The 25,129-nt window shown below is 38.1% G+C and overlaps 1 protein-coding gene and 1 long non-coding RNA gene across 24 annotated transcripts in view; one reads left to right on the top strand and one right to left on the bottom strand.

Moving 5' to 3' along the window:
- The window catches only part of LOC122432466, a 111,799-nt gene that overhangs the window by 13,282 nt on the left and 73,388 nt on the right, over nt 1–25,129 (bottom strand). The window contains exon 3 of the long non-coding RNA XR_006266833.1: nt 17,501–17,579. This is a non-coding gene — a long non-coding RNA (uncharacterized LOC122432466). The remainder of the gene's footprint in view (nt 1–17,500; nt 17,580–25,129) is intronic.
- The window catches only part of SORBS2 (sorbin and SH3 domain containing 2), a 205,080-nt gene that overhangs the window by 142,814 nt on the left and 37,137 nt on the right, over nt 1–25,129 (top strand). For 6 of the 23 annotated variants that reach the window (XM_043454387.1, XM_043454386.1, XM_043454393.1 and 3 more), the window contains 7 exons: nt 627–741; nt 8,225–8,383; nt 9,071–9,154; nt 11,138–11,194; nt 15,566–15,615; nt 18,639–18,826; nt 24,985–25,073. In XM_043454387.1, coding sequence (XP_043310322.1) covers nt 627–741; nt 8,225–8,383; nt 9,071–9,154; nt 11,138–11,194; nt 15,566–15,615; nt 18,639–18,826; nt 24,985–25,073 — 742 coding nt within the window. Of the gene's footprint in view, nt 1–626; nt 742–8,224; nt 8,384–9,070; nt 9,155–11,137; nt 11,195–15,565; nt 15,616–18,638; nt 18,827–21,106; nt 22,688–24,984; nt 25,074–25,129 lie in introns of all 23 variants that reach the window. The other 17 variants (XM_043454399.1, XM_043454406.1, XM_043454396.1 and 14 more) reach the window with 7 other exon arrangements.

Here is a 25,129-nt window from a genome sequence, read left to right as displayed (position 1 = left end):
AAGGACTCCTATGTGCAGAATACATGCCAGGCTCTGGTTTTTCAAGGCTAAACCATGGAGGGTCTAGCCTGTCAAACAACTTGCTCCTATGGACAGCAACCCAAGTGATACTTTAGCACTTTTTGCAGACAAACTACGATGCCATTTGCAAGATAAACAAGATCAAACACGGCATGTGCATTACTCCCTGTCACTTCAGATCAAGAACGCCAGGTCACAGAGTGATGGGATAAACTCACAGGACTTTGGCGGGTAGCCACCACTTACTCTAAACACAAACATACGTAGTTGCCATTTGTGACCCCAGGGTTCACTAGCACATCACTGACTGCGTATCTATTGCACAGACCCCTCATCTGACTTACTGAACCAGCAGGAGGCACATCCTTGCATGAAAAAAACAGAGGGATATACAACATGAAAGCAAAGAAATGGCTTTCTTTAAATCATTTATGTAAAACAGAACATAAATGTGCTTTTATTTTTTTCAGGGTAACATTTTACCCTGAGACACTTAAAAAAAGTCTATATCAGAATTAACTTTGAAAACAGATATTCAGTGGTTTTATACAATGGCTTTAAGCATAGAGAATGATTTTAATATGTAACTTGTTGTTGATTTCTAGGCATGACTGGGATCCTCCAGACAGAAAAGTAGACACAAGGAAATTCCGTTCTGAGCCGAGGAGTATTTTTGAATATGAACCTGGGAAGTCCTCCATTCTGCAGCATGAAAGACCAGTAAGCACTTGTCATTAAACAGAATGCCAGTTCTCTAGGCTTCCTGGGTTCCCAAATAAACCTGAACTTCATATTGTTTAGCAATTTTTATCACCAAGGTAATTAGTTGGCATTATTAAAAAAATCATGTTTGTTGTTTATCATGACTTGTGCATCTTATCTCAGAATCAAAGATGCACTCACTAATATACTGTCCCTACCCACCAAATATAGGACTCATTGGCATGGAACTATAACTATGCCTAATCATGATCCTGAATTTAATTTTTTTTTAAAGTAAAAGAATACTCAAATGCCGCACTGAATTGCCCATCTACATTGCCAGTGAGAGCAATCGTTCTTGGACCTCTCTGATACAAAGGGATCAGGCAGTTCCATCCCTTCATTTCCATTATTGGTTTCTTAATATTTCTTTAACTTCAAGGGAAATTTTCCAAATGCCCTTTTTTATAACAAGTTGTTTTAATTGATTCTTATTAAATCTCTCTCAGGTTACCAAGCCTCAAGTCTCCTGACTGATTGTCAATCTAATGGATCAAGATTATATTTAACTTTGCAGCATTTTTTCCAATTATATGTTTTAATTATCTGCAAAGGAAAAGATCTATAATGGTGAAAATAACCGCATGTCTCCTCAAAGTGCAGTTTAACAAACAGGCTTTTCCTTGGCCCTCTTTTAATTCCCCTAATCCTCCTTTCTGAGTCCTCTGCTCTCTCTCCTTGACCAACGCCTTCAGGATCTCTTTGAAATTCTAAAATTCCTATGCATCATTTCTATCAAAACCTGCTTCTAGAGAAACAATTGTGCAGTTTATTCTTGTCCTTGTCTTGAAAGAATTTTAGGTGTCAGTGAACAGAAAATAGAGAGTTTTCTTTGTTAGTACCTTTACGAGTCCCCAGGAAGCCACATCATTATATATAAGGTCAGCCCTGAAATTTGATTAGAAACTGTTGCGCACCACACCCAATATGAGTGTCCTTGATTTAGTTTTCAAACCCTGTGTTTATGGTTATGTTCTTGAGAAACATGTTTCAAAACCTTATAATCACATAATTCATACAGGATATTTTTCTAGACCTTCTTTGCCTTTCTTCAAATTAACTTGTATCTTTTAGAGTAGCAGGACTTTACCAGAAAAACTGAAAGAAAAAAAAATGAACACCACTGAATTGCAGGTTCCACTGCAAACATATAACTCATTCACTAAGTTATATGATTTAATACCATGATCTTTGAAATTTTTAGGATGAGAATATCATGGTCTTTGAAATTTTTAGGATGAGAACCGTGAATTCGCCATTGCATAAAATGGAAAAGATCAAAATCATCATGCAATATGAGTCTCAGAGTTAAATGTAGTTACCAAAACATTAATGATCATTCTAACAATATCTGAGACCCTTAGGATGATGGGGGTTGTAATTGTCCTGGAATGCTTTTGCAGCTTTGGTGTCAGGAAATAGGATTGATCTTGGAAGCTGTCCATCAGGATATTTCTAGTATTTACTCATGCAACAAAATTTATGAAGCACCACCCATGTGCCAGGCATTGTATTAGGTGCAGAGGACATGGCAATGAGCAAGACATAGTCTTTACCTCAAGGAACCTGGAGTAGACACATTTGTAAGAAGTAGACCATCTCCAGTGTGGTTAAAACGGAGATACACAATGAATTTGCCCCCCTCAAGAGCTTATTCACAGGCCCTGTCTGAAAGAAATGTCCACTTTAGTTATGTCTTTGGGTTAATGCCTTGAAGGCTCCAAGTTTAAAAACAGCAATGACAAAAGCAATAGCAATAGTTGTAGCTCCTTATTGAGCACGCACTTAAGATGTCAGGCCTTGTAATTCATGCCTTATTACCATATAATGATCCACCAATTCTATGACGTAAATGTATGGAATTCCCATCTTACAGATACAGAGACTGAACACTTGCTCAGTAACCTTGCCCAGCTTCCCGTGGCTGGTGAGCATTGCACCTGGGAATTGAGCCCAGGCAGACTCACACCTGGTGCATTTCGTCACCTGGACGATGCTAAACTGCAAACACGTTTAGCTAGTAGTCATCACCTTAATTAGATGATTTGATTATTTAATTTGCTTAGCATAAGTTAATTTGTTCATTTATAATAAATTAGTGTACTGGATTTATCTGACCAGCAACCTGGGCCCTGAGTATTATAGTTAAGACACAAAACCAATTTACCCAATATACTGAACTAGCTCTAAAAGGAACAGAAAGATCTGGAGGGCGGGTGTGGTTGAAGATTCGGATATCGATAGCTCTCTGCCGCCACAGGAAAAGGGCCGTGAAAGGAACCTAGAAACTTGGAAAATCGTGAGAATGGCTATCTAAGAAGAAACAGAAAGAACCAAAATGTTTATCCCTCCTAAACAATTTTGCTGAGAGCCAGCCTTATGCAAGATGATCTCAGCCAGTCATCTGTATCATTTTGGCCAGGCTTTTTATTATAGGGCTCGGCTAGTCTAGTATCTTCTTTTCATCAACCCTGAATCCATTCCAATTGCCTCTCTAAACCAGAAAAAAAGGGGGGGAGGGGGTTGACGCAGGGCAGGGTTGCAGAGACTGGATATGTCTTGCTATTTTGATAGATTTGAGACTGTCTTAGACACATGAGAGAGAGGATAGGGAGCAGGTTTGCTAAATAAGAGGGATGGGACTGCAGGTAAGGACTGCAGGGTTTAGCTCTCTCGTGTATTTACTCCAAGACAGTCTGTGAGCATTCCTTGGCTCTTTTCATCTTTAATTTCTGTAAGGTATACACCACAGCTAGGTTACTCTCTGCTTCTCTTTTGAATTCCGAGATTATGCCATCGTCTGCCCAGTCTTCCCAAGTGTCATCTTGGATTCCCCTCTCCCCAACCATCTCAAAGTCCTGCCTCCTGGGAGAAGCACCAACTGCCCTTCTCTGTCCATCTGGCCCACCACTGTCCACACCTGGATTGGAATGTCAGCCACTAACTCATTTCCCAAATTCTCCAATCTCGTCTCCACACCATAGCTACGACAACCTTAGAAAGCCTCCTGCTCAAAACTTTCTCCTGGCTTTCAAGGGTCCTTAGAGCAAAAGCAAGTTCCTTAACATAATACACAAAAACCCTCGTGGTCTGGCCCCGCTGACCTCTGCAGCCCCGAGTATCTCCCAGACCTTCCTGTCTCAGCACGTTGCAGCTCTACAGAGTGCTCTGCACGCCCTCCTCCCTGGACCTCTGTCCAGCTGCCCCTCGGCCAGGAATGCTCTCTCCACCACCTCTTTCCTCCCAGGGAAAGTCCATATCTCCTACTCAGCCTGGCTCACTTCCCCCAGGGCACCACCCTAACTTCTAGACACTAGGTGCCAGCTTCCCCTGCTGTGAGGAGCCCCCCTAAGGCACGCTGTGCCTCACCACCCTGAATTGAAATGGCCTGCTGACTTGTCTGTGCCCCTCATTAGACTTTAAGCTCCTTGAAGGCAGGGACCATATCTGGTGCAGCAGTTGAATCCCTAGCACCTAGAGCAATGCCTGGCACAGGGTAGGTGCTCAGTAAAGACACATTGAATTAATAATAAGGGAATGGGGATAGGTCTTACCCTTGGAGTTAGTGGTCAAGTTGGTGGGATGGAATCCTTGTTCTGTTGCTTATCTGTGAAGTCTGTATGTTTCTAGGGACGAAAGGCACCCCCAGTCTCCGTCAAAGCACACACGAGGGGTCCCACACGCTGCTGTTGGTAACTGTGGTTCCCTGACTCCTTGGCACATGCAGTGGGGAGAGGAGACAGTGCTATTTGAACAGAAGTCCTCCCCTCCTCTTCCTTAGAAATCAATGGAATGTACTTTAATTAATGGAATTCTTTAATAGGAAAGTAAAAGTGAATACAGTTTTTTGGAAGAGCCTACATACTCAGTTGACTATAAATTCAGGAATGATGATTAAATGGCCCTCATGTTTGATCTGGAAAAGTACTCTGCAATCACCAGGAATTTATCTTAAACTGACTTGAACCACAATTGATTCCATGAGACAATCATATAAACTCTCTCCTGGGATTATATTAATAAAAATTCTACATCCTCTCTGGGTTGGATATGTTTACAGGTGAACCAAGTTAAAATAAATTCAATTAAGCAGTGGTTTAGAACACCTTTATGCTTGAAAATAGAAAATAACGTGGAGATGTAATCTTTCTCTACTGTAACTAAACCCACACATGATAAAAGTGAGCAAACAAACTCTGAAGACAGTGCAGGGTTGAAATGCAATTTAAACCCTTGGTGAACTTAAACTTCTTTCAGTGAAGATTGTCACTAGAAGCTTAAGCTATAAAAATTGAGAGTTTCATCTGTTGGTTTAAACCATAAAAAATTGTCCGGACTAACAATGTGTCAAGCATTTACTGTGGAATCTCAGTAAATGTAAAACACAGTAGCCAACATCATTAAAGCTTAAAAACCTAATGAGCATAAGTTATAAAGAACCAAATGACACTGACAATTTCTTTTTGTTCAGAACTGCAAACAGAAACCCCATGCCTGCAATAAGAATACTGAGAGCAGTAGAATTTTTATAACCTGAAAAGCAACACATTTCTTTTCAACTGTAGAAAACAAAACTTGAAAAATAGGTTACCTTTAAATAAGAATCGAATGTGATTCGTAGTTTTAGGTTTTCTTACACACCTTCCTCTTGCCCTGATGACCCAGCGTTCACTGTGAGCACAGGTGTGCTGCGTTTTTCAAAATGAGAGGAGACCCAAAGAGGGTAGAAAGAGGTGTAGCAGTATCTCTGCTCTTCTGTTGTCTTTTATGAGCATGGTTATGCCTCCTAAATATTTGTGGATGTTAACATTTGTGTTGAACAATTGAAAACACTTTCGAGTCACTCATGGAGAGCTGTTTTGTGAGATCATGAGTATGTCTGTCTGTCTGTGGGCTGACCATCCGAATGTGCATCACTGACTTCCATGAGGCCCCTCTGTGCCTTAGGGTGACTCTAGGTTGCTACATAATACATTTAATTGTTGCCTGACTAAAGGGATTCAAAAGGTCAATCGCAGCAAAGAGAAAATTCCAGTTCTGCCACTTGGCGTTTCTTTACCAGGCAGGCTCTGCTCAAGCCTATGCCTTTCATTACGTCCCAAAGTTATGGATAACTGCTAATGATCGTTATGTGTGTGTTGGGGGGGCGATAGACGGGGGTGGGGGGTGGTGGGGGCTGGGTTCTCTTCTAATTTCTATTAGCATGTGCCCATTGAAACAGTAAATTGAAGCTTTATTCTACAAAATTATAAGTTTGGGAAGTTGCCGCTCTGAGGTGGGATGCGGGATGGTAGACAGTATTTTCCCTTTTCCCTAGTCTATCACTGAAATAGATTTCTATAAACCAGAACTTGGTATATTTGTTTGCTGTATATATATACTTTTAAGATGGAAATCAGAGTGAAGTTGTAACCTCTGGAAAACATACTTATTTGTTTAGCAAATTTGCTGCCCTCTACTGTTCAAAACGTTTTTTAAACATATGTTTTCTCTTAAGAGAAGTTTCTGTCTCCCCTTCGCAAAAATAAAGTACCATACATGAAAACAGAGATTTTAAAATCAAGAATTAACAATGTTATTAAAGGTGTAGCATGAGAAACAGCAAGATTTGAAAAAGTTAAAGATTATTCTCCTCTGGAACCAGTACTGGGCCTCTTACACACAGAACAAAATTACTGGAAAATTCTAATATCATTTACCCTAAAAATCAGCTCCAGCCAAACTACTCCACAAAATGCCTACATGCTGCAGCTATAATCTAAATGATAATTGGAGAAAAATAATATTTTAGTACCATCAAAATCTCAATTACTACTTTTGCACTATCAACTCAGAAATAAATTAAAACAAGTTTTTAAATTAAAGAAATGGTAAATTATTTACCAGAATATTTTCTATCCATTTCATTACTTCTGAAATGTAAACCAAATATAATGCTGACTAAATGGAGAATACATCTCAAGATTTCTGCAGCATTTTTCATAGTAATCATACAGTGTTTTCCATAATGTTATAATAGTACAGGATAATAATATTTGAAAAGAAGTCTCAGCACTGTGTTTGTCCAGGCACAAGCTTTGTGACACCGCCATAACTAGTATCATAATCTGTTTTTACTCACTTAGCACCCCATCATTAAGTGTGTTACAAGGTTACTACATGGTCTTTATCACTTTGGTCACCACATGTTTTGGGTATTGTAGGCCCTTTCACTTCTGTTATGATGTCTCAGACTTTTTCTATCACTGCCTGTAACTACTATCACAATCTCAGAAAATACTGAAATAAAAAGCACATCTGTTAAAAGACTTTGGATATAATTGATTATTAAATACAGATCGTGTGTTATTAACAAAACAATTGGGAATGCAACAGGCCAACAAAACACTTGGACAAGCTAGGGTCAAACAATGGCTTCTGTTTGAATATGGCGTACCTCAGAGGTTGTAGAGCATTTCTTCTGGAGCTGACATCAAGTTACTCAGTACGGGTCCTTGAGAGCTTTAGGGCTTGGAAGAGAATCTAAGGATCCAGTTTGAGGCCGTGAGCACATCACAGACCTCTTGGAATATGTCCTCTCCTGGCCCAGGTGAATGGCTTTTAGAAAACAGGAGCTTTTTTTCCCCCCTGACTTAAAATACTACCATCCAGCTCCTCCACATTTAATTAGTGTCATGTGATGGAGAAGGAAACACCAACCCACTCCAGCACTGTTGCCTGGAAAATCCCACAGACGGGATCCTGGCCGATTACAGTCCATGGTGTCACAAAAGAGCTGGACACAACTTAGTGATTAAACAGTGAATTCTCAAAGAAGTCATAACCCACACGTAGTACTTTAAGCATCCCTTTTGAATGTAAAATCAGTAGCCTGAATCAATCTGGTCAGGCATGTATTATTTAAAATCATTAAGGATATTGCTGGGTAAAGTAAATGCTTTTTTTTTTCCTATTATCAAAGCAATTGTATATATTTTTTTCAACCTGCTTATATTAACAGTCCTAGTTTTTGTACCTTAAATATGACATTCAGAAACCACTGGGGGGTGAAAGTCAACTATAAAATTTTTTTTTTAGTTTTTGTCTAGAATGTTAACCAGGGTTGGATTTTCTCTTCTCTTTCCCAACCCTTGACTGACCATATGAAAAACCCCTCCCCACTAACATCCATATCTCTAGCTCAAGGTGGACAGGTAGGTGATATTTGGGGTTTCATAAAACGTGACTTTCTTCGCTTTGTAAAGGCTCTTCACACTTCTTTCAGTGTTCCGGATCAGACCTAAACTATCTGGGGGCCCCTGGGGCCATTTACTTTCCTGGAACGTTTTCTTCTGCCAGACTTAAGGCAGAGCACAACGCACTGCTAGCTGGCGTCCTGTTGGCTTCCACCAAGAAGCTCTATCTAATCAATCAGTTTGTCCTTCACCCCTTTTTCTTGCAGCCCCCTCTCCCAACCACTCCGACACCTGTTCCAAGGGACCCTGGCCGGAAGCCTATTTCTATGTCACCCTGCGGAGAAGTAACTGGTAGCCCCTCCCCTCCGCCCAGGACCAGTATCCCCGCACCAAGCCCGTGCGCCCCGGCTCTCTCCCCCATCCGGGTGAGCTCCTTCCTTCTTTAACTCATGCCGTCGGGAAGTTCAGGTGTAGCCCTTGTTCCCCAGAAGCTGAGAAGATAATCGGAGGCTGGCTACTCACCGTCACCCCCCACCTTGCTGCCCTTTTCTCTCTCACCGAGACTTCCGGGGTCTTCATGTCCAGCGACCCGCTAACAGTCTCCCAGCACGCTCACTCCTCCCCCGACCTTGTATCTCTTCCCACGACCCCCCTTCCCTCCCCGAGGCTCTCCAAGTGCCTGGACCCAAGTCAACTGTGAGCAGAAGGCAGGCTCGCTCACTGGGACCCCGAGGGCAGGGGCGATGGAGGCACTCGCCCAGAAGAGCTACTTGGGGACGGAGTTGAGCCTGTTTTAATACCTTGCTGGGCTATCAGTGCTCAACCTCACCGTCACAGAGAGTCTGTTAGAGTTTATGCATCCAGCTAAGGCGAAAACCAGAAATGATGGCAGAGAAAACAACTAGGGCTTAAGTGACGCCATCGGAGCTAAATCTTCATATCCTAATTTGACTCATTTTACTTTACCTCCTCTGTTCTCTCTGGCTGAGATTTGTTGGATGAAAGTTGATGCATGTTTGTGTGCGAACGTGTGTGTTTTTCATGCCTCACAGCGTTGCCCTCACTTAGCTCAGTGTGACTTTTCCTTCCCTTTTCCTTCACATCTGCTCCAGACTGATCGCATAAATCCAGATGACATAGATTTAGAAAATGAGCCCTGGTATAAATTCTTTTCAGAACTGGAGTTTGGACGCCCGGTAAGTGAGGCTAGACTGTTAATATAAAACGATTAGGAGAATGTTGTTTGATTTTTAAAACATAATCGTTACCAGAAGAGATAGGTGTCATTTAGAGAATAAGAGCTGAATTCTATAGACACCAAAAAACACTGAAAAAAGTATATTCTATATACACAAATTTGGTACAGCTTAGCTCACACTCACTTCTCTACCAAATGGTTAAACATGTTCAGACACTGCTTATATAGTTCTTTTTTTTTTCCCCACCAAATCATACATTAGGATTACTTTATATCTAATTGCAAATTCAAAATGATGAGGCAGTATCTGTCTTCCTATAGTCAGACAATTCTTTATAGAAGATTTATATTTGTTTACAGTCCATTTAGGTCTAATTCAATCAGAAGAGCACCCTGTGAAATTTACAATAATAAAAATTACTATGGTGATAGCTCCTGTCTGCTTTGGAATCACCAAGCACCTGCAGAGGGCCGGTTCTGTGTGATTTCACAGAGACCTCACAGCATCCCTCCAGTAAGAAGAAACCAGAGGCCAGAGGGGTTAATTAATTTGCCCAAGATAGCCAGTGGCAGAGTCAGAAGTTAATCCCAGACCTATCAAAAAACAAACAAAAAACAAACATCCTGGGAAATCCCTACTATAATATACTGCTAGAATATCACCACCATAAAATGTCTCATTTGCTCTTAGTCATGAAAAGAAAGGGAAAAACAAGGAAACCCTGTAAACCTTGATTTCCCCTCCTGCTACTGAAAATCACCTCTCTAATCCCCAAAACCCCACCAATAAGAATTGCTTAGTCTGTTTGGGATAAAGAGTTGACCCAAGCTTCAAATAAAAATTTCCCTTATCAACTCAAATTTTATTGGGGAAGTGCAGATGCCAACAGCAGTGCATTTGATGTCTGTAAATTACACAGTTTTTATACTTTCATTGGTGTTTCTGAATTTTAAATGCCTGAAGAACATACTGAATGCACTGCATAGAAGTTTTAGTAAATCTTTCTTTTCATATCATGTACTGATTTATACACTCATATACTGACCATGTATTATATACTAGGTGGTTATAGTGGTTAGTCCCTTTTGTCCATTAAAATGCAAAGGAGATTTGGTTAGATTCATTACATCTTATTGAACTGGATCAAAAGTGACTGTAAATGAATATAAACCAAATAATTTTTTAGAATTTCTGTAAGTAATAGGAAGAATATTTTCCCTAATTTGTATCCAAGTATTCACATAAATCGGGCTTCCCAGGTGGCTCAGTGGTAAAAGAATCCGCCTGCCAATGCAGGAGTCCTGGGTTCGATCCCTGGGTTGGAAAGAAACCCTGGAGAAGGAAATGGTGACCCACTCCAGTATTCTTGCCTGGGAAATTCCATGGACAGAGGAACCTCGCGGACTGCAGTCCATGGGATCGCAAAAGATTAGGACACAACATAGTGACTAAAACAGCAACAACTCACATAAATGCATTTTACTTTAGAGAAAAAAATTTCCCAGCTTTAATGTAAATGTGTTGTTACTGTTGATTAGACAGTTCACAGGGGATAGAACCGATTTCTGTTCTGAGCCTAAATTATCACCATTTTCTACAAGCATTTTCAGCTACACGTGGAAACTCACCAGCATGCTATCCACCTGCTCCTTCGGTGTTTCTTTAATGTACCTTGCATTCCTCTGCGGCTAGAGACTAGGAGTGCTAATTTTGATTTGATGAAATGAGTTTATACTAATCAAATCACCAGTGATTTTGCCCAGTGCTTGAAAATATTTATGAGCATTGCACTCTTCCTCCTGGGCTACCCGCCCCCACCTCACCATTTCGCTCCGTTCATGTCACTCTTTTATGTGTATCTGATGCTGTCAGCACCGTTTCTAACTGTTGTCACCTTTTCCACATGGTCATTCCTTGCTGCCATTGATTCTCCTCCATTCCATCTCTACACTTCCGCTTATGTGGTGCATCTACACCCAGCCTCCTAAAAAGGCTCTGGACTATGTTCAAGATCATTCTCCTGGTGTTTCCAATGAGGTAAAAAACAAATTACTTTCTTTTTTCAGATTTCTTTCTTAGGAGCTGTTACTATGATTCTGAACATCCATGTTTTATGATTCACTAAAGTGTCTATAACCTGGTTTTGAAAATCTATCTTCACATCATTGTGTTGTATACAGTATCACTGCTTGGACATTAATTACATCACAGTTGTTGGCTCTTAGGTGAAAAATCATGCCAATCACTACTTTCAGGTGAACTATTCAATGCATCCTGGTATCTGAGTGTGATAATCAAAAAGCATTATTGCATATATCTGATTATACTGAATAAAATACAGCTGGAAATCTCCTCAGAGCCATTTTATCATCATGCTTGGAGGTATAGAATGACAGTTTAGATTCTTAGATGATCAGATTTTTTTTTTTTTTTTGGTCATACCATGTGGCACAAGGAAATTCCCTAATCATGGATCAAAATCACATCCCCTACAGTGGAAACATGTAATCTTAACCACTGGACCACTGGGGAAGTCCCATAATCAGATATTTTATGTCTCATATATTCCTAAAATTTACTTCAATTCTTTCTTTTTCATAGATACAATTTCTAGATTTTAACATCAGATAAAATCAGGAATAGGACTGGCAAATAACTGGCACACATGTTACAACTTCCCAGGCAAACATTACTACACCCTTGGCAGACATTACTGATCCTTCTCAATGCTGTGATCCAGGCAGCCACTATAATAGATTATCACTAGCATATGAAAGGAAAGGTATTTTCCATCGAGAATCTGATACATAAAAAATATTATGCCTGGCAATGTAAAGTATTATTTGAATTAGTCAAAGAGAAGGCAGAAATTATACAGAGCCAAAAGCTTTTTCTCTGCAAAGAAGAATGAAATTATTTTGGAAAGCAGATTTAGGACTCATTAGTAGACACAAGCAAAAGTGATGGTTGTCTAAACATTAGCTAATAAGAAACAAAAAACTCCCATGGGAATTCATAGACGCAGCTAGGATGACAGCGAAGTGAGTAAACTGGCTTTTGCAGTAGTTTTTCATAGTAGTTTCTGTGTGATCCTAAATAAATGAAAAAAACAATAAATATTTTTATCAAAAAGTCTTAATTCAGTTAAATATATACAACTAGAAAATAAAACTAGTAGGATACATCCTATGCTGCCACGTGTACAACTGACACATGATGATGATAACTGGAATTGCAGGCACAGTTGGAGGACAAAAAACCCAACTATCCAGAGCAATCTGCAATTCCAAATTACTTTCCCTGAAGTATGCATCACAGTGTATGTTAAAACAGGGAAGTGTATAAATATTTATATATTAAATAAAAAGTGATATAGAGTCTGAAGAAAGAGTATCATTTCAACATGTGAACAGTCAAAGGATTTACTTCAGAATTAGATAAGGTCAGATATTTCTCTTAGATATCTTGGCCAAATATTTCCAGGTTATTATTAAGGCAGTTCATTGAGAACTGAGATGGAATTCAGAGGTCGCTGTATCTAACTCACTCATTTTTCAGTCAAGAAAAGTAGAGTCCAACTGTTTTAAGAAACACATCCAAAACCAGATGATAATATGATGGCAAATTAAAGATAAAAAACATCTCCTAACCTTCCTTTATACCATACTTCTTAGCACTTCCAAGAGATGTACTAAGAACTAAAACCTTTTAGATACAAATTATTTGTTTTATTTGTTTATACTATTATACAAGTTATACTATTCCTTAATAACTCTAGATTTCTGTAAAATACATTTCTATAATTAATATTACAGAATAATACTTGGTGTAAAACTAGGAGAAAATTAATTCTATGGATTCTGTAATGTTAATGGTAGTGATGAAAAATATCACATATAGACGCATTTGGATATTTAAACTGATTTTTCATCTTCTCCTTGGGGCTGAGAAGAGGGTGTTATTTGTTCTGATAGCATATGAACTATATTATTAACTTCACATCATGGTTTCTCAGTATTAAAAAATACTCTGATAAGGTACTGAATCTGTCTCTAATAACCTCATATAAAACATTTCTGGTAAAATTTGTAATTGATTGGACATCACCCTAGCTACTATTTATTCAGTGCCTAGTATATGCCATGAATAACACATTTTTAGTCCATAAGTATCAATGAGAAACTGACATTAATAAGAAACAAGCAAGCATTTTTAAGCAAAGTTTAACGCATGATCACTTAGACTCAATGTCCGTACTTTACTAAATGACTTTCATTTTGGTGTATTACAATAATGGTAACATGTAAATACTCAGTAGCTTATAATAGGTAAAACAGGTATCTCCTTTCTGAAGACAATTTCCATTTCAGTATGAGTACCAATCATATACAAAGTTTTCTCTTAGTCATCTATCTAAACTTCTTATTGCTTCCTTATAATTTAATACTGAACCGTTTCCTTTGAGCATACATCACAATACTGGTTTCAGTATATTTTACCTTGTGGAAACCAGCACGAGGAGGAATAATTTTAGCTTCTTTGCGTAAGTCTAAAACACAATTTAATAGCATGGCGTCTTCACTTCTTACACTATGTTTTATTTCATATTACAGTAGTGTTTAGGCTCATCTCAAGCTAGTGATTCAAAATTTCTGATCACTTTAAGGGTATTCTAAGAGTGTCCACAAATGGACACTTTTTTTGGCCAACTGGGCACTGTGGTTGGGTGTCCCATGAAAGCTGTGAACCACACAGATGTTCTGAGGCTCTTTGGTGCTGCTCTTCTGCAAACACGAAGAACTAATATTTATAAATCAGAATATAATTATCTGGTTTTATTTATTTACTTGTTTTCCATCTTCTTGTTTGTATTTATCTTTCCACCCTTCCAGTGTCCAATTTAGAGTAGCAAGTTAAAACAGTCATTTAAACTTACCCGATTAGCAGACCAATTTTTTTTCTATCTTTTTATTTGTTGAAAACCTCAGAATCTAAATATTTTATGGGAACTAAAAGTATTCTAATATGCTTTTTCTCTGTCTAAAAAGAGGGAGTAGTATCCTCTTGCATAGGGATGCTTTGTTTGTTTTGGGGCAATTCCTTTCTCATTCAGTAAGAGAGAATTAAATGAAAATAATAGTTAATAGAAGATATTTTAGAGTTGTGTTTTGTAATGGGGCTTGTCAGTATATATCTACACATACTTGGTATGCATTTTCCTAGACATCCCAGACATCATACATCATACCACAACTACTTGCCTCTCAAATCCATGTCTAACAAAAAATTGTTAATATCTATTTCACTGTATTATTCAGAATGAAGGAGTATGAAAATGGTATATATAATAAGCATTTGTAATTATTTATCAAATTTAGAGTATCTATTTTTCTTTGTTCCTATATCCATGGACAACTGAAAGCTGATTTTCTCACTAAAAGATTAAAAGTCCACTTTTTAAGAAAAGCTTATACTTTGATTCATTAAATCTTCTATTTTAACCTAACCCTGAATGTAAATAATTTCAAAAATACAAATCTGTACCTGATTCAAGGACCAGGTAGTTTAATTTCAAACCAAATTCTGTGGTTTTTTATTTAAAAAGTCATGTTTATGTTGACAGATGAAAGAAGTTCTGCTTAAATTTTATGTCTACATAAAAATTACACCTGGCAATATGGCAAAAATTTATGAAGGTTTATGCTTTATAAGGATTGAATGATGGCTACAAATACTTCTTTAAACATCAAACCATTTCTTTATGTGAGAAATTTCTATTTATAATCTGTTTCTACATGAAGGGGTAATTTTTCTTTTTCTCACCCTAGGCAATGTTTGATTTATGAATATTTTTAGTTACACAGAGAAAAGTACTGTTGTACAGTTGGCCCTCCATATCTGTAGGTTCCGCATTCATGGATTCAACCAACTTAGGGACAAAAATATTTCCCCCACCAAAAAAAAATAATTCCAGAAATTTCCAAAAAGCAAAACTTGAATTTGCCATGCTAGCAGCTATTTCTATAGCATTTACATTGCATTAGGTTTTATAAGTAATCTAGAGATGATTTAAAGTATACCAAAGATGTGGGTAGGTTATATGCAAATAGTACACCATTGTACATAAGGGACTTGAGATCTTCAGATTTTTGGTATCCTTGGGGAGCTCCTGGAACCAACTGCCCTCAAAGGATGACTGTATATCAGACGAGAAAGTAGATAAGAGGAAAGTAGAAATTAGGCTGCATGACTTCTTTTTGGGAAAACATTTTTATGCCCATAATAAATGGTATTTTTAATGTCACTTTTGACAATATTCTTTTTAGGGTACCTAATTTAATGTCCAAGGACACACAAAATTTTCCCATGGTAAAAATTTTCATGTTAACTATCCTTCTGTCTTAACAGGCCTCATTGTATCAATCCTCTATAGACAGAAGCCTGGAAAGACCCACTAGGTAAGAATCTCTTTACAGGTGGTGAGGGGTGGGAGGGAGGCTCAAATGGAGGACATATACGTATACTTGGAGCTGATTCACATTATTGTAAAGCAGAAACCAACATAACATTGTAGAGCAATTATTCTCCAAATGAAAATTTTTTTAAAAATCTCCTTACATTATGCAACCAGAATATTTTATGCCAGTGGTTTCTTTTTCAGTAAAATAGTAATGATAAAATTTTCTATCCTTCTTCTTTAAGCACCATAATTCATGAAATTGTTTTAACTGTTTCTGCATCATTTTACATGAGGAAATATTCAAGAATGTATAAAGTTTAAGTGAAATAATTCTAGGTCACTTTACAGGCTAAGAAACTCTTGCCTTTCCTGTCTCCTCTGTACTCAGTTTTCTTCTCCTTAGATAAGGGTCATAAACATCTAATTTTCAATACTGTTAGATGATATGATGAGGATACATTTTTTTTTAATTATAGTAAATTATAAGCAATTTTATCAATTATATTCTGTGTAGGTTTGTTCATTATACTCTATATACTCTGACCACACAAATCAAAATACTATTGTTGCTGTTTAGTCACTGAGTCATGTCCAGTTCTTTTGCGACTCCATGGACTTTAGCATACCAGGCTCCTCTGTCCATGGGATTTCCCAGGCAAGAATACTGGAGCAGGTTGCCATTTCCTTCTCCAGGGGATCTTTCTGACCCAGAGATCAAACCCACATCTCCTGTGTCTACTGTATTGTCAGGCGTGTTCTTTATCACTGAGCCACCAGGGAAGTCCTCGAAATACTGTTACAACTGATAAATGAGGACTTACCATATACCAGGCATTCTAAGTACATAAAATATACTCAATTCTTAATTATGAGTTAAGTATTATTATCTACCTTTTATCTCTAGTAAATGGAAACTTAGGCTTCATAACATACCAGGTTTACACAGTCAGCAAGGAACAAAGTATAACTGAACCCAAATTACTTGTAGGTCCTAACTGCCCTAAGAGACTACCAAGGCAAGTTCTGTTTGTAGGCCTTCAATATCACACTTACCTTAAAATACTACAGAACTTCAGACACAGTTCAGTGACAATACTGAAAAATGCAAACTCCCAGCCATATCATATCATCAACAAATATTTAAGAATAATTTGCCCTTCTGCAAATTTCTATCAACATAAAGGAAAAACTTGGTAAACTGGATCCTTTGTACATTGGTTTCACGAGTACCATTTAACAACATTAAGGTCACTAAGAAAAGAGCTCGCTAAATTCCTCCTTTTACATCTTGTGCAACTATGTATGCACCTAGAATATGTGAATTTTAAAGTTCTAATCTAACTTCCATAAAGACACACAGACCCTGACAGGATAATGATAAAAGATGGGCATCCTCTTGGGAAGAATGCAGACAAATTCCGAGGTCTGGCTCCACCTCTATACGTGCAAAGTCTGTAGGTTCAATTTATTTGTAAAACACTGAAATACCTCATAGGTTACTGTGCATGCATGCTGTATAAGACAATAATGTCAGTAAAGTAAATAGCATACTTTGCTCATAGGACCTGTTGTACTGTTGCTGCTGCTGGTGGTGGAATTTTATCTAATGATTTGACAGACAGCATGCTATGTGATGTATATATTCATTCATTAATGTTTGTCTTAAACGACGCTATACTCAGAACCATGATAAAAAAAAAGTCCCTGCCCTTACAGACTATCAACATCTTTTAATACAACTAAGTGAAAGGACTCTAATAGTTTATTTGATGACCAGATTATTGGTTATTCTTAAATGTTGGAATTGAAGTGTAAGATTTTTCAAGCTAAAATGATTAGCAAAAGCCTTATGGAAAGCTTGAAGTAAGAGAAATTGGTCTTACCAGATTTCCTCCTTCTTTCCAATCATCTCTTCCATTTTGGCATCCTTCCTCTGGATATGTTCATGTTGGTACAACTCCTCTATATGGAGAAAAGATGTATGGTACAAATCATAACACTGAATTGTCAGTAACAAAATATTACTTTAATAGGAGAATTTTTACTTTAAACGGTGATTATAAACTTATGTTCATACAAAAACCTGTACATGGATTTTATAGTAGCTTTATTCGTAATTGCCAAAATGTGGAAGCGACCAAGGTGTCCTTCAATAGGAGAATGGATAAACAATGGTGCGTCCATATAATGGAATATTATTCAATGATATGAAGAAATGAGCTATCGGGCAATGAAAGGACATGGAGGTACCCTAAGAGCACACTGCTAAGTGAAAGAAGCTAATCTGAAAACATGATATACTGTTGACTCCAACTACATGACATTCTGGGAAAGGTAAAACTAGAAACAGTGAAAAGATCAGTGGCCACCAGGTGTCATAGGGAGGCAGGGATGAAGGGGTTGAGCCCCGGGGATTTTTGTGATAATGACACTACTCTATATGATACAACAGTAAGGGATGCATGTATGTATGTATGTCATTATACATTTGTCAAACTCATAGGATATTCAACGGAAAACATGAACCCTAATGTAAACTATGGGCTTTAATTACATTTAATAATAATGTACTGATATGATTCATCAACTGCAAGAAATGTACCACACTAACAAAAGATGATAATAACAGGAGAAACCGTATGCAAGAGAAAGGGAGTACATGGGAACTCTCTGTGCTTCCCAGTCAATTTTTCTATAAACATAAAACTGCTCTGAAAAATAACGTCTAGGAAGTCCTAACCACAGCAATCAAACAAAACAAAAAAAAGAAAAAGATATCCAAATGGTAAAGGAAGAAATGAATCTGTCACTCTTTGCAGATGAGCCTGTTAATTTTCAAAGAGGTGAGTGTAAAGAAATAGTTTTTTATATTAAGGAACGAATTCCTAAAAAATGCAATTTGGGGGATGAAGGGGGGATGAAGTCATTCCATGGTCACCTCCGGCACCTTCCACTAGTCTTTCTGGTTCACATCTGAATCCCTGCAACACCAGCCAAACTGAAGCTGATTCCTTCTTGCAGTTCTGCAAGCATGGCCAGCGACTTTAGGAAAAGGAGGAGGAGCGAGCCTGCGGTGGGGCAGCCCAGGGGCCTGGGGGACCCAAGTGCAAGGAGCACTAGCCCAGGCCGAGCAGACCTCCCAGGATCAAGCACCACCCTGACAAAGTCTTTCATTAGTTCTTCTCCATCTTCTCCGTCAAGAGCAAAAGGTGAGCAGCAATAAATGACGTGTAAATAATCAGTAGTTCCTTTTAACCTTGGGAGAGTTGGTCCAATGATGACCACCCAAAGATGGTTAGGGTTACTATTTTAACAAAATATAGCTTCAAAACAACAGCTTTCCTTATACACAGACTAAGTCAGGATGATGAACCTTCTGAATGGCTTACAGGACTCTGACTCTCATCTGTTAATGCTTTCTTTTCTCCAAATATATCACGTGTGTTATTTGAAACAAATTTAAAGTATCAAAAAATGTATGGTCAGGCTTCTAAAAGATTATATTTACAAACATTTGCATGCTGTCAAATTTTTCTAATGTTACTATGACTAGTAAAATTAATCATATTTATAGAATAGAAATTAGTAGTAGCAACAGAGAGCATTGTTGCCTAAAACATAAATTGGGTTGGTTTTTTAAAAATTATTTAATTCTAGACAAAAGTTTATCTAACCTATGAAGGTTGTTTCTTTAATCACTTGGTTTATATTTTGGTCAGTATTCATACAAAGAGTAGAATATCCACATTCTGTATGTAACATAGTGTTCAATTCACAACAGTCCATAATTGTGAAGTTTGTTTATCACCAAGCCATTTTTCTATATGGCCTGTCTCCTCTCTGGAAGTTTAGTGAGTTGTGTTGAAAGGGAGCAGTCACTACTTCAAGTCTCTGTTTAGTTACATATTAACTGCAGCTGTAACAAGAATAATCCCACAGCAGAAACCTAGGATTGAACCAGCATCCATAGGTACCTACAATCTGGGGACCCAAGGTCTTTTCCAACCCTCTGGGGTTGAAACAGAAGAGAGAAGCAATTTGAAGTGTGGAAGAAAGTGAGCTGTAAATGAAGTTACCATAAAGTAGCAGAGATTCAGCTACACATACCAAACGCAGGCACTGAAAGTGCTGCCACATAAAGTTAAAGCTAAGAGTTTGCTGGTTTGTGAGAAAGGGTTTTTGGTTCTGATGATGGGGCTCTGTATAGGCAGGAGGTGCTAGCTCTTGTCCATGACCTAGTAAAGCTGTACTTACTGGAAGATTCAGATTCCAGCATTCAGAGGGAGGAAGTCCCTTTCAATATACCATTCCTCAAATTATCAGAAGCACCCTTACCAGAGTCTACTCATTTATACAAACAAATATCCTAAAGAAACCAACAGCTCATGAAATGCCATTGACTCACTATGCTTGGATTCCTGCAAAAAGTTAAAAGGATTCTTTCTGATTACTTTAGATATTTGCTCTTATCCTAGGGGGTATTAACTTCCTTTCCCCAATACTACATAGCTACTTAATGTGTTTATGTACTTTTGAAGAATTTGGGGAAGGCAGGAGCTGTCAATAGAGATATTTTCTTTCACTAGGCTTATTTTTAAGAAGAAAATGTCCCGTTAGATGTAATGTGGTCTGTCATTTATTAATTCACTCAGCAACACAAAAGACTATTTCCATAAGAACCATTTCCATCAGGGTTAGCTCTACATTATTATATTGCAAATGATTTTTTAAAAAGACCTTTCCTGGAAAAAAGCAAGTGCATTTACCTCTGATCAAAGTTTTATAATATATCCAGTTATCCTTATGGGAACCTGCCTAGTAAGAGGTTGAAAGTAGAGAAATCAAAGAGGTAAATTCGTTTGTTTGAAAAGGTGCTAGTTGGTTTATTTCTTAGAAAAATAACAGCAGTAGTTCACAGCAACTGAACTCAATTTTACAATTCTGGAAAATATTCTGTCTTACAGCTTTTTCTATATAATGCCCATGAAAAATTATTTGGTATCATTATTGGAGTATTAATTAAACGAAAATGTATAAATTACTCTTTACATCCGTATTATTATAAATCAAATAAGACTCAAATTCTGATCCTATTAAGATGATTAAATCTGTAACATTTTTAATTACAAAACCTTTAAATCACTACCAGGTCATGCTATTGGCTTACAAGGTACTATTAGATTTTTGACATACCATATTCACAGAAAGATGGATGAAGTATGCAATGGAAATAAGTATATTTAGCAATACGAGTTACTTTCCATACACGGTTTGGTTAACTATTGTCTGCAAAGCTATGCTTATTGCTTTAGAATTAGACTTTTTTCTCTAAATTGAAGCTACACATATGACATTTGGTTCCTGGATTGAACCCCACTAACTGCTTTCTCTTTGCTGTGCTACCTGATGCTAACTGACATGCTGTCCTCTTCACGAGCCTTTTAACTTCTCCAATGTCTCTCTTCCACCACGCTGCCTTGGACTAAAAGGTGGGGATGATAGCCAAACGTGTCCATCCCTTTCCAGTTTCTCAGGGCTCAACGGCCACCCCTCCCATGAGTTAGATTACTGTAACACTTACAGACAGCATCTAGATGTTCCTCAAGACTCGCAGAGGGCCATTACTTTCAAAAACGGCTGGCAGATGGCCCGGCAAAATGCAGAGGTCTGGAGCAGCACTGAAGAGACCGTCTCCCCCAAAATCAAATCCCGTAGTTGCGATGACCTTTTAAATGATGACTGCGACAGCTTGCCTGACCCGAAAACCAAGTCGGAAAGTATGGGTTCTCTGCTATGCGAGGAGGACCCCAAGGAGAGCTGCCCCGTGACCTGGGCTTCCCCCTACATTCAGGAGGGCCGCAGTAACGGCAGATCAAGGCTCCGACACAGGTCGGCCCACAACGCCCCGGGCTTCCTAAAGATGTACAAGAAAATGCACCGCATCAACCGCAAGGACCTGATGAACTCCGAGGTCATCTGCTCCGTCAAGTCGAGAATAATGCAATATGAGAAGGAACAGCAGCACAAAGGCCTGCTCCACGGATGGAGCCAGTCTTCCACCGAGGAGGTGCCCAGGGACATGGTCCCCACCCGCATTTCTGAATTTGAAAAGTTGATCCAGAAGTCAAAGTCCATGCCGAATTTGGGAGATGAAATGTTATCTCCTGTAACCCTAGAGCCGCAACAGAATGGTTTGTGTCCCCAGAGGCGGTTTTCCATTGAGTCTTTGCTGGAGGAAGAGAATCAAGGTAGACACCCGTCTCAGGTACCGCGAAGCTACAAGTCTACGGCCCTGGTGCCCATCCACATTGAAGTCACCAGTGACGACCAGCCGAGAACCCACGTGGAGTTTTCTGATAGCGACCAGGATGGAGTTGTGTCTGACCACAGTGATTACATTCACGTTGAAGGATCGTCCTTCTGCAGCGAGAGTGATTTTGATCACTTTTCTTTCACATCCTCTGAAAGTTTTTACGGATCCAGCCACCATCATCACCACCATCACCACCATCATCACCGGCACCTCATCAGCTCCTGCAAAGGCAGATGCCCTGCCTCCTATACTCGATTTACCACGATGTTAAAACACGAAAGAGCTAAACACGAGAACGCTGATGAGCCCAGAAGACAAGACATGGACCCTGGCCTTTCTAAACTGGCGTTTCTGGTCAGTCCTGTGCCTTTCCGGAGGAAAAAAAATTCAACTCCCAAAAAACAGGTGGAAAAGGCAAAATGTAAGACGTCTGTGTTTGAGGCTCTGGACTCTGCCCTTAAGGACATCTGTGACCAAATTAAGGCTGAAAAGAGAAGGGGAAGTTTGCCAGACAACAGTATATTGCACCGTCTTATCAGTGAACTGCTGCCAGATATTCCTGAAAGGAATTCATCCCTCAAAGCCCTAAAAAGGAGCCCCATGCACCAGCCTTTTCACCCACTGCCTCAAGAAGGTGCTATTCATTGCCCGTTGTACCAGAACGATTGTGGGAGAATGCCTCACAGTGCCTCCTTCCAAGACGACACCAACAACAACTACCACCACCAAGACCATGACAGTGCACTGAACCTCCAAGGTGGATCAACTTTTCTTTCTTTTCCCTTGTGGTTCACATACACACCCTCCAGTTCTTTCATGTTTCATTCCTACATCTCATCATTCTTGAGCTTTGTGACCACCTGGATTCATTATATGTTGTGAAGCAAATGCTTGTTGTACAAACATCTTACCGAATAGTTCTCATTTGTTCATGGGATATTTGGACTTGATGTGTGGCTTAAAGTGATCACAAAAATTTACTCATTCAGAATCAAAAGGAATAAATAGTTTTGCAGCTTGATGTTAGGGTTGAGATAACTGTTACATAGAAATGACAAATTAAACTTATTTTACCAGTTTATAAGAATTTCAAGACAGAAATCATAACTGAGTATCAGTATCCTTAAGAAACTGACAACTTTGCATTAACTCCTTTTTTGTTGTGTAAAATGAATCAAAATCAGTAGTTTAATATCTTTACTTTGATTCTATTAACTTTCTAGTCACTCACCCAATAAATAATTTGCTGACATTCTATACAGAAGATGTAAAATCAGCACACTCAGGAAGCAAAACCAAAATATGTAATGCAGTAATTGATGCGTTATTAAAAGAGAATAAATAGGACTTGTTTAATAACTTTCTTCTTTTAAAAGATACAACTGATAAAATTTTTGTGAATATATCTTTAAGCTGTATATGTAAAAGTCTCATTTCCATCATTCATTTATTCATTTTCTCTTCCTCTTCATTATTTAATCTATTTTCTATTTCTGCTAAAAACAATCCTGTACCGACATTTGAATTAGATTATTTAGGATAAAAGTGACTCTCAACTTCATTTTCATAGATTCCTTAAAGTGGAACACAAGGACAAATAGCAATTCAAATACAGAGGACATTTTTTCAGGTATACATTCCTGGAAAACACAGGATGTTTTGATATTTTTATCCAATCCTTTTCATTAATGCTTAAAGTGCATTTGTTTCCTGTGTAAATTTTAAGAAGCTGGAATGAATCTTCCAGGCTGAAACTTAGATTGTTCACAGAATTTTTTATGCAACAGGCATTCCAAAGTGCTTTATACACATTTTCTACTTAACATAGCGTAAACCTAGATGATAGATATTACTGTAAGCACTGTTTTACAGATGAGGAATTAACACCCAGAGAGGACAAGAAATCTGACCAAAGTCACACAATGAGTAGGTAGCAGAAACAAGATTCAAACTCATGCAATTCAGAATTTGAGCATAGGATATCTATAGGGAAAAAGAGTCATAATTCATATTTCAAATTAATGTAACATATATAACCTGACTGTTAGTAACTATTGCACAAATTTGCTTATCTTATTAGTATTTATGTTTGTTTTCATTTATACCATGTGACATGCTTCAAAAATAGTAAATTTACATTTTTAAAATCAAAGTCAACAACTTGAAATTTTCACTGACTGAGACATGTTATAATGTAATGTTTTCATAAGTAACCTTTTCCAGTTATTCAATGTCATTTACATTTCCACATGTAAAAGCATAAGATATAAAGATACCATTAATAGATACTTGCATCTTTATTTTATAGTGCAATTAATTATGTATATTTTGTTTTAGAGCGAACAGAAACAATGCAATAGTTCATGAGTCACTGGCCACCAATACGACACTTTCTGTTTAGAAAATTTTTATCCTTTTGTTTCTGGGGATAGATATTCACTTTCTAATAAGATAGTTGAGCACAAAGGAAGCAAACAGATGATGGCCTAGTAAGCCTTAAACCTTAAGATGTCATCTTCAGACTCAATAAGTCATTAAACACAGAGAGAAAGAGAGAAGAGAATGGCCACGACGTAGTTCTGCCATCATCATATTTTTTTTTGTTTTTCATTTCTGCATCCTTAAATTGTTCCATAACGTGCTCCAGTTTTTATAAATGGTTGCTGCCAGCTTCATCTTCTATAGGCTGTATCATAGAAATTATAAACTGGTGGCAAAAAGAACAGCAAGTATTAAATCCTTGAGAGGAAAAATCCCTGTAACTTTGAATTACCTATAGTAGGTGCTGCAGCATAATTATATCGGCAGCGTAACAATTAAACCTTTATTTATATTTATAATACTTCTGACATCTTGGATACTTTTCCTCTAAAAGTGCTCTGTTTTGTGTCTTATATCACATCTTTGTAATTACCTGTGAGCTTTAGGCCTGTGCTTTCCATTGTGGTGTCTCTCCACATTTGAAGGGGAATATAGTTGCCACCAGGGGAAATGGCTCATCAGGTCTGCTTTTGATTACGTGGATACTCATTCTGGCCCTGTCCTTTCCAACAGACCACGAGTCCCCTAGGAGTTACTCGGCCACACTGACTGATCTTGGAAGAACCGCACCCAGGGAAAGAAGAGGAACTCCAGAAAAAGAGGTAGCCTGCTTAGTGGCATTTGAGTCTTTTTCAGCAATATACTTGAGAAAGCATTT

Source organism: Cervus canadensis, chromosome 31, assembly GCF_019320065.1.
Source record: "Cervus canadensis isolate Bull #8, Minnesota chromosome 31, ASM1932006v1, whole genome shotgun sequence".
Taxonomy (NCBI): domain Eukaryota; kingdom Metazoa; phylum Chordata; class Mammalia; order Artiodactyla; family Cervidae; genus Cervus; species Cervus canadensis.
The sequence above is the reverse complement of the archived record's forward strand: the minus strand, read 5'-3'. Positions and strand labels throughout refer to the sequence as shown.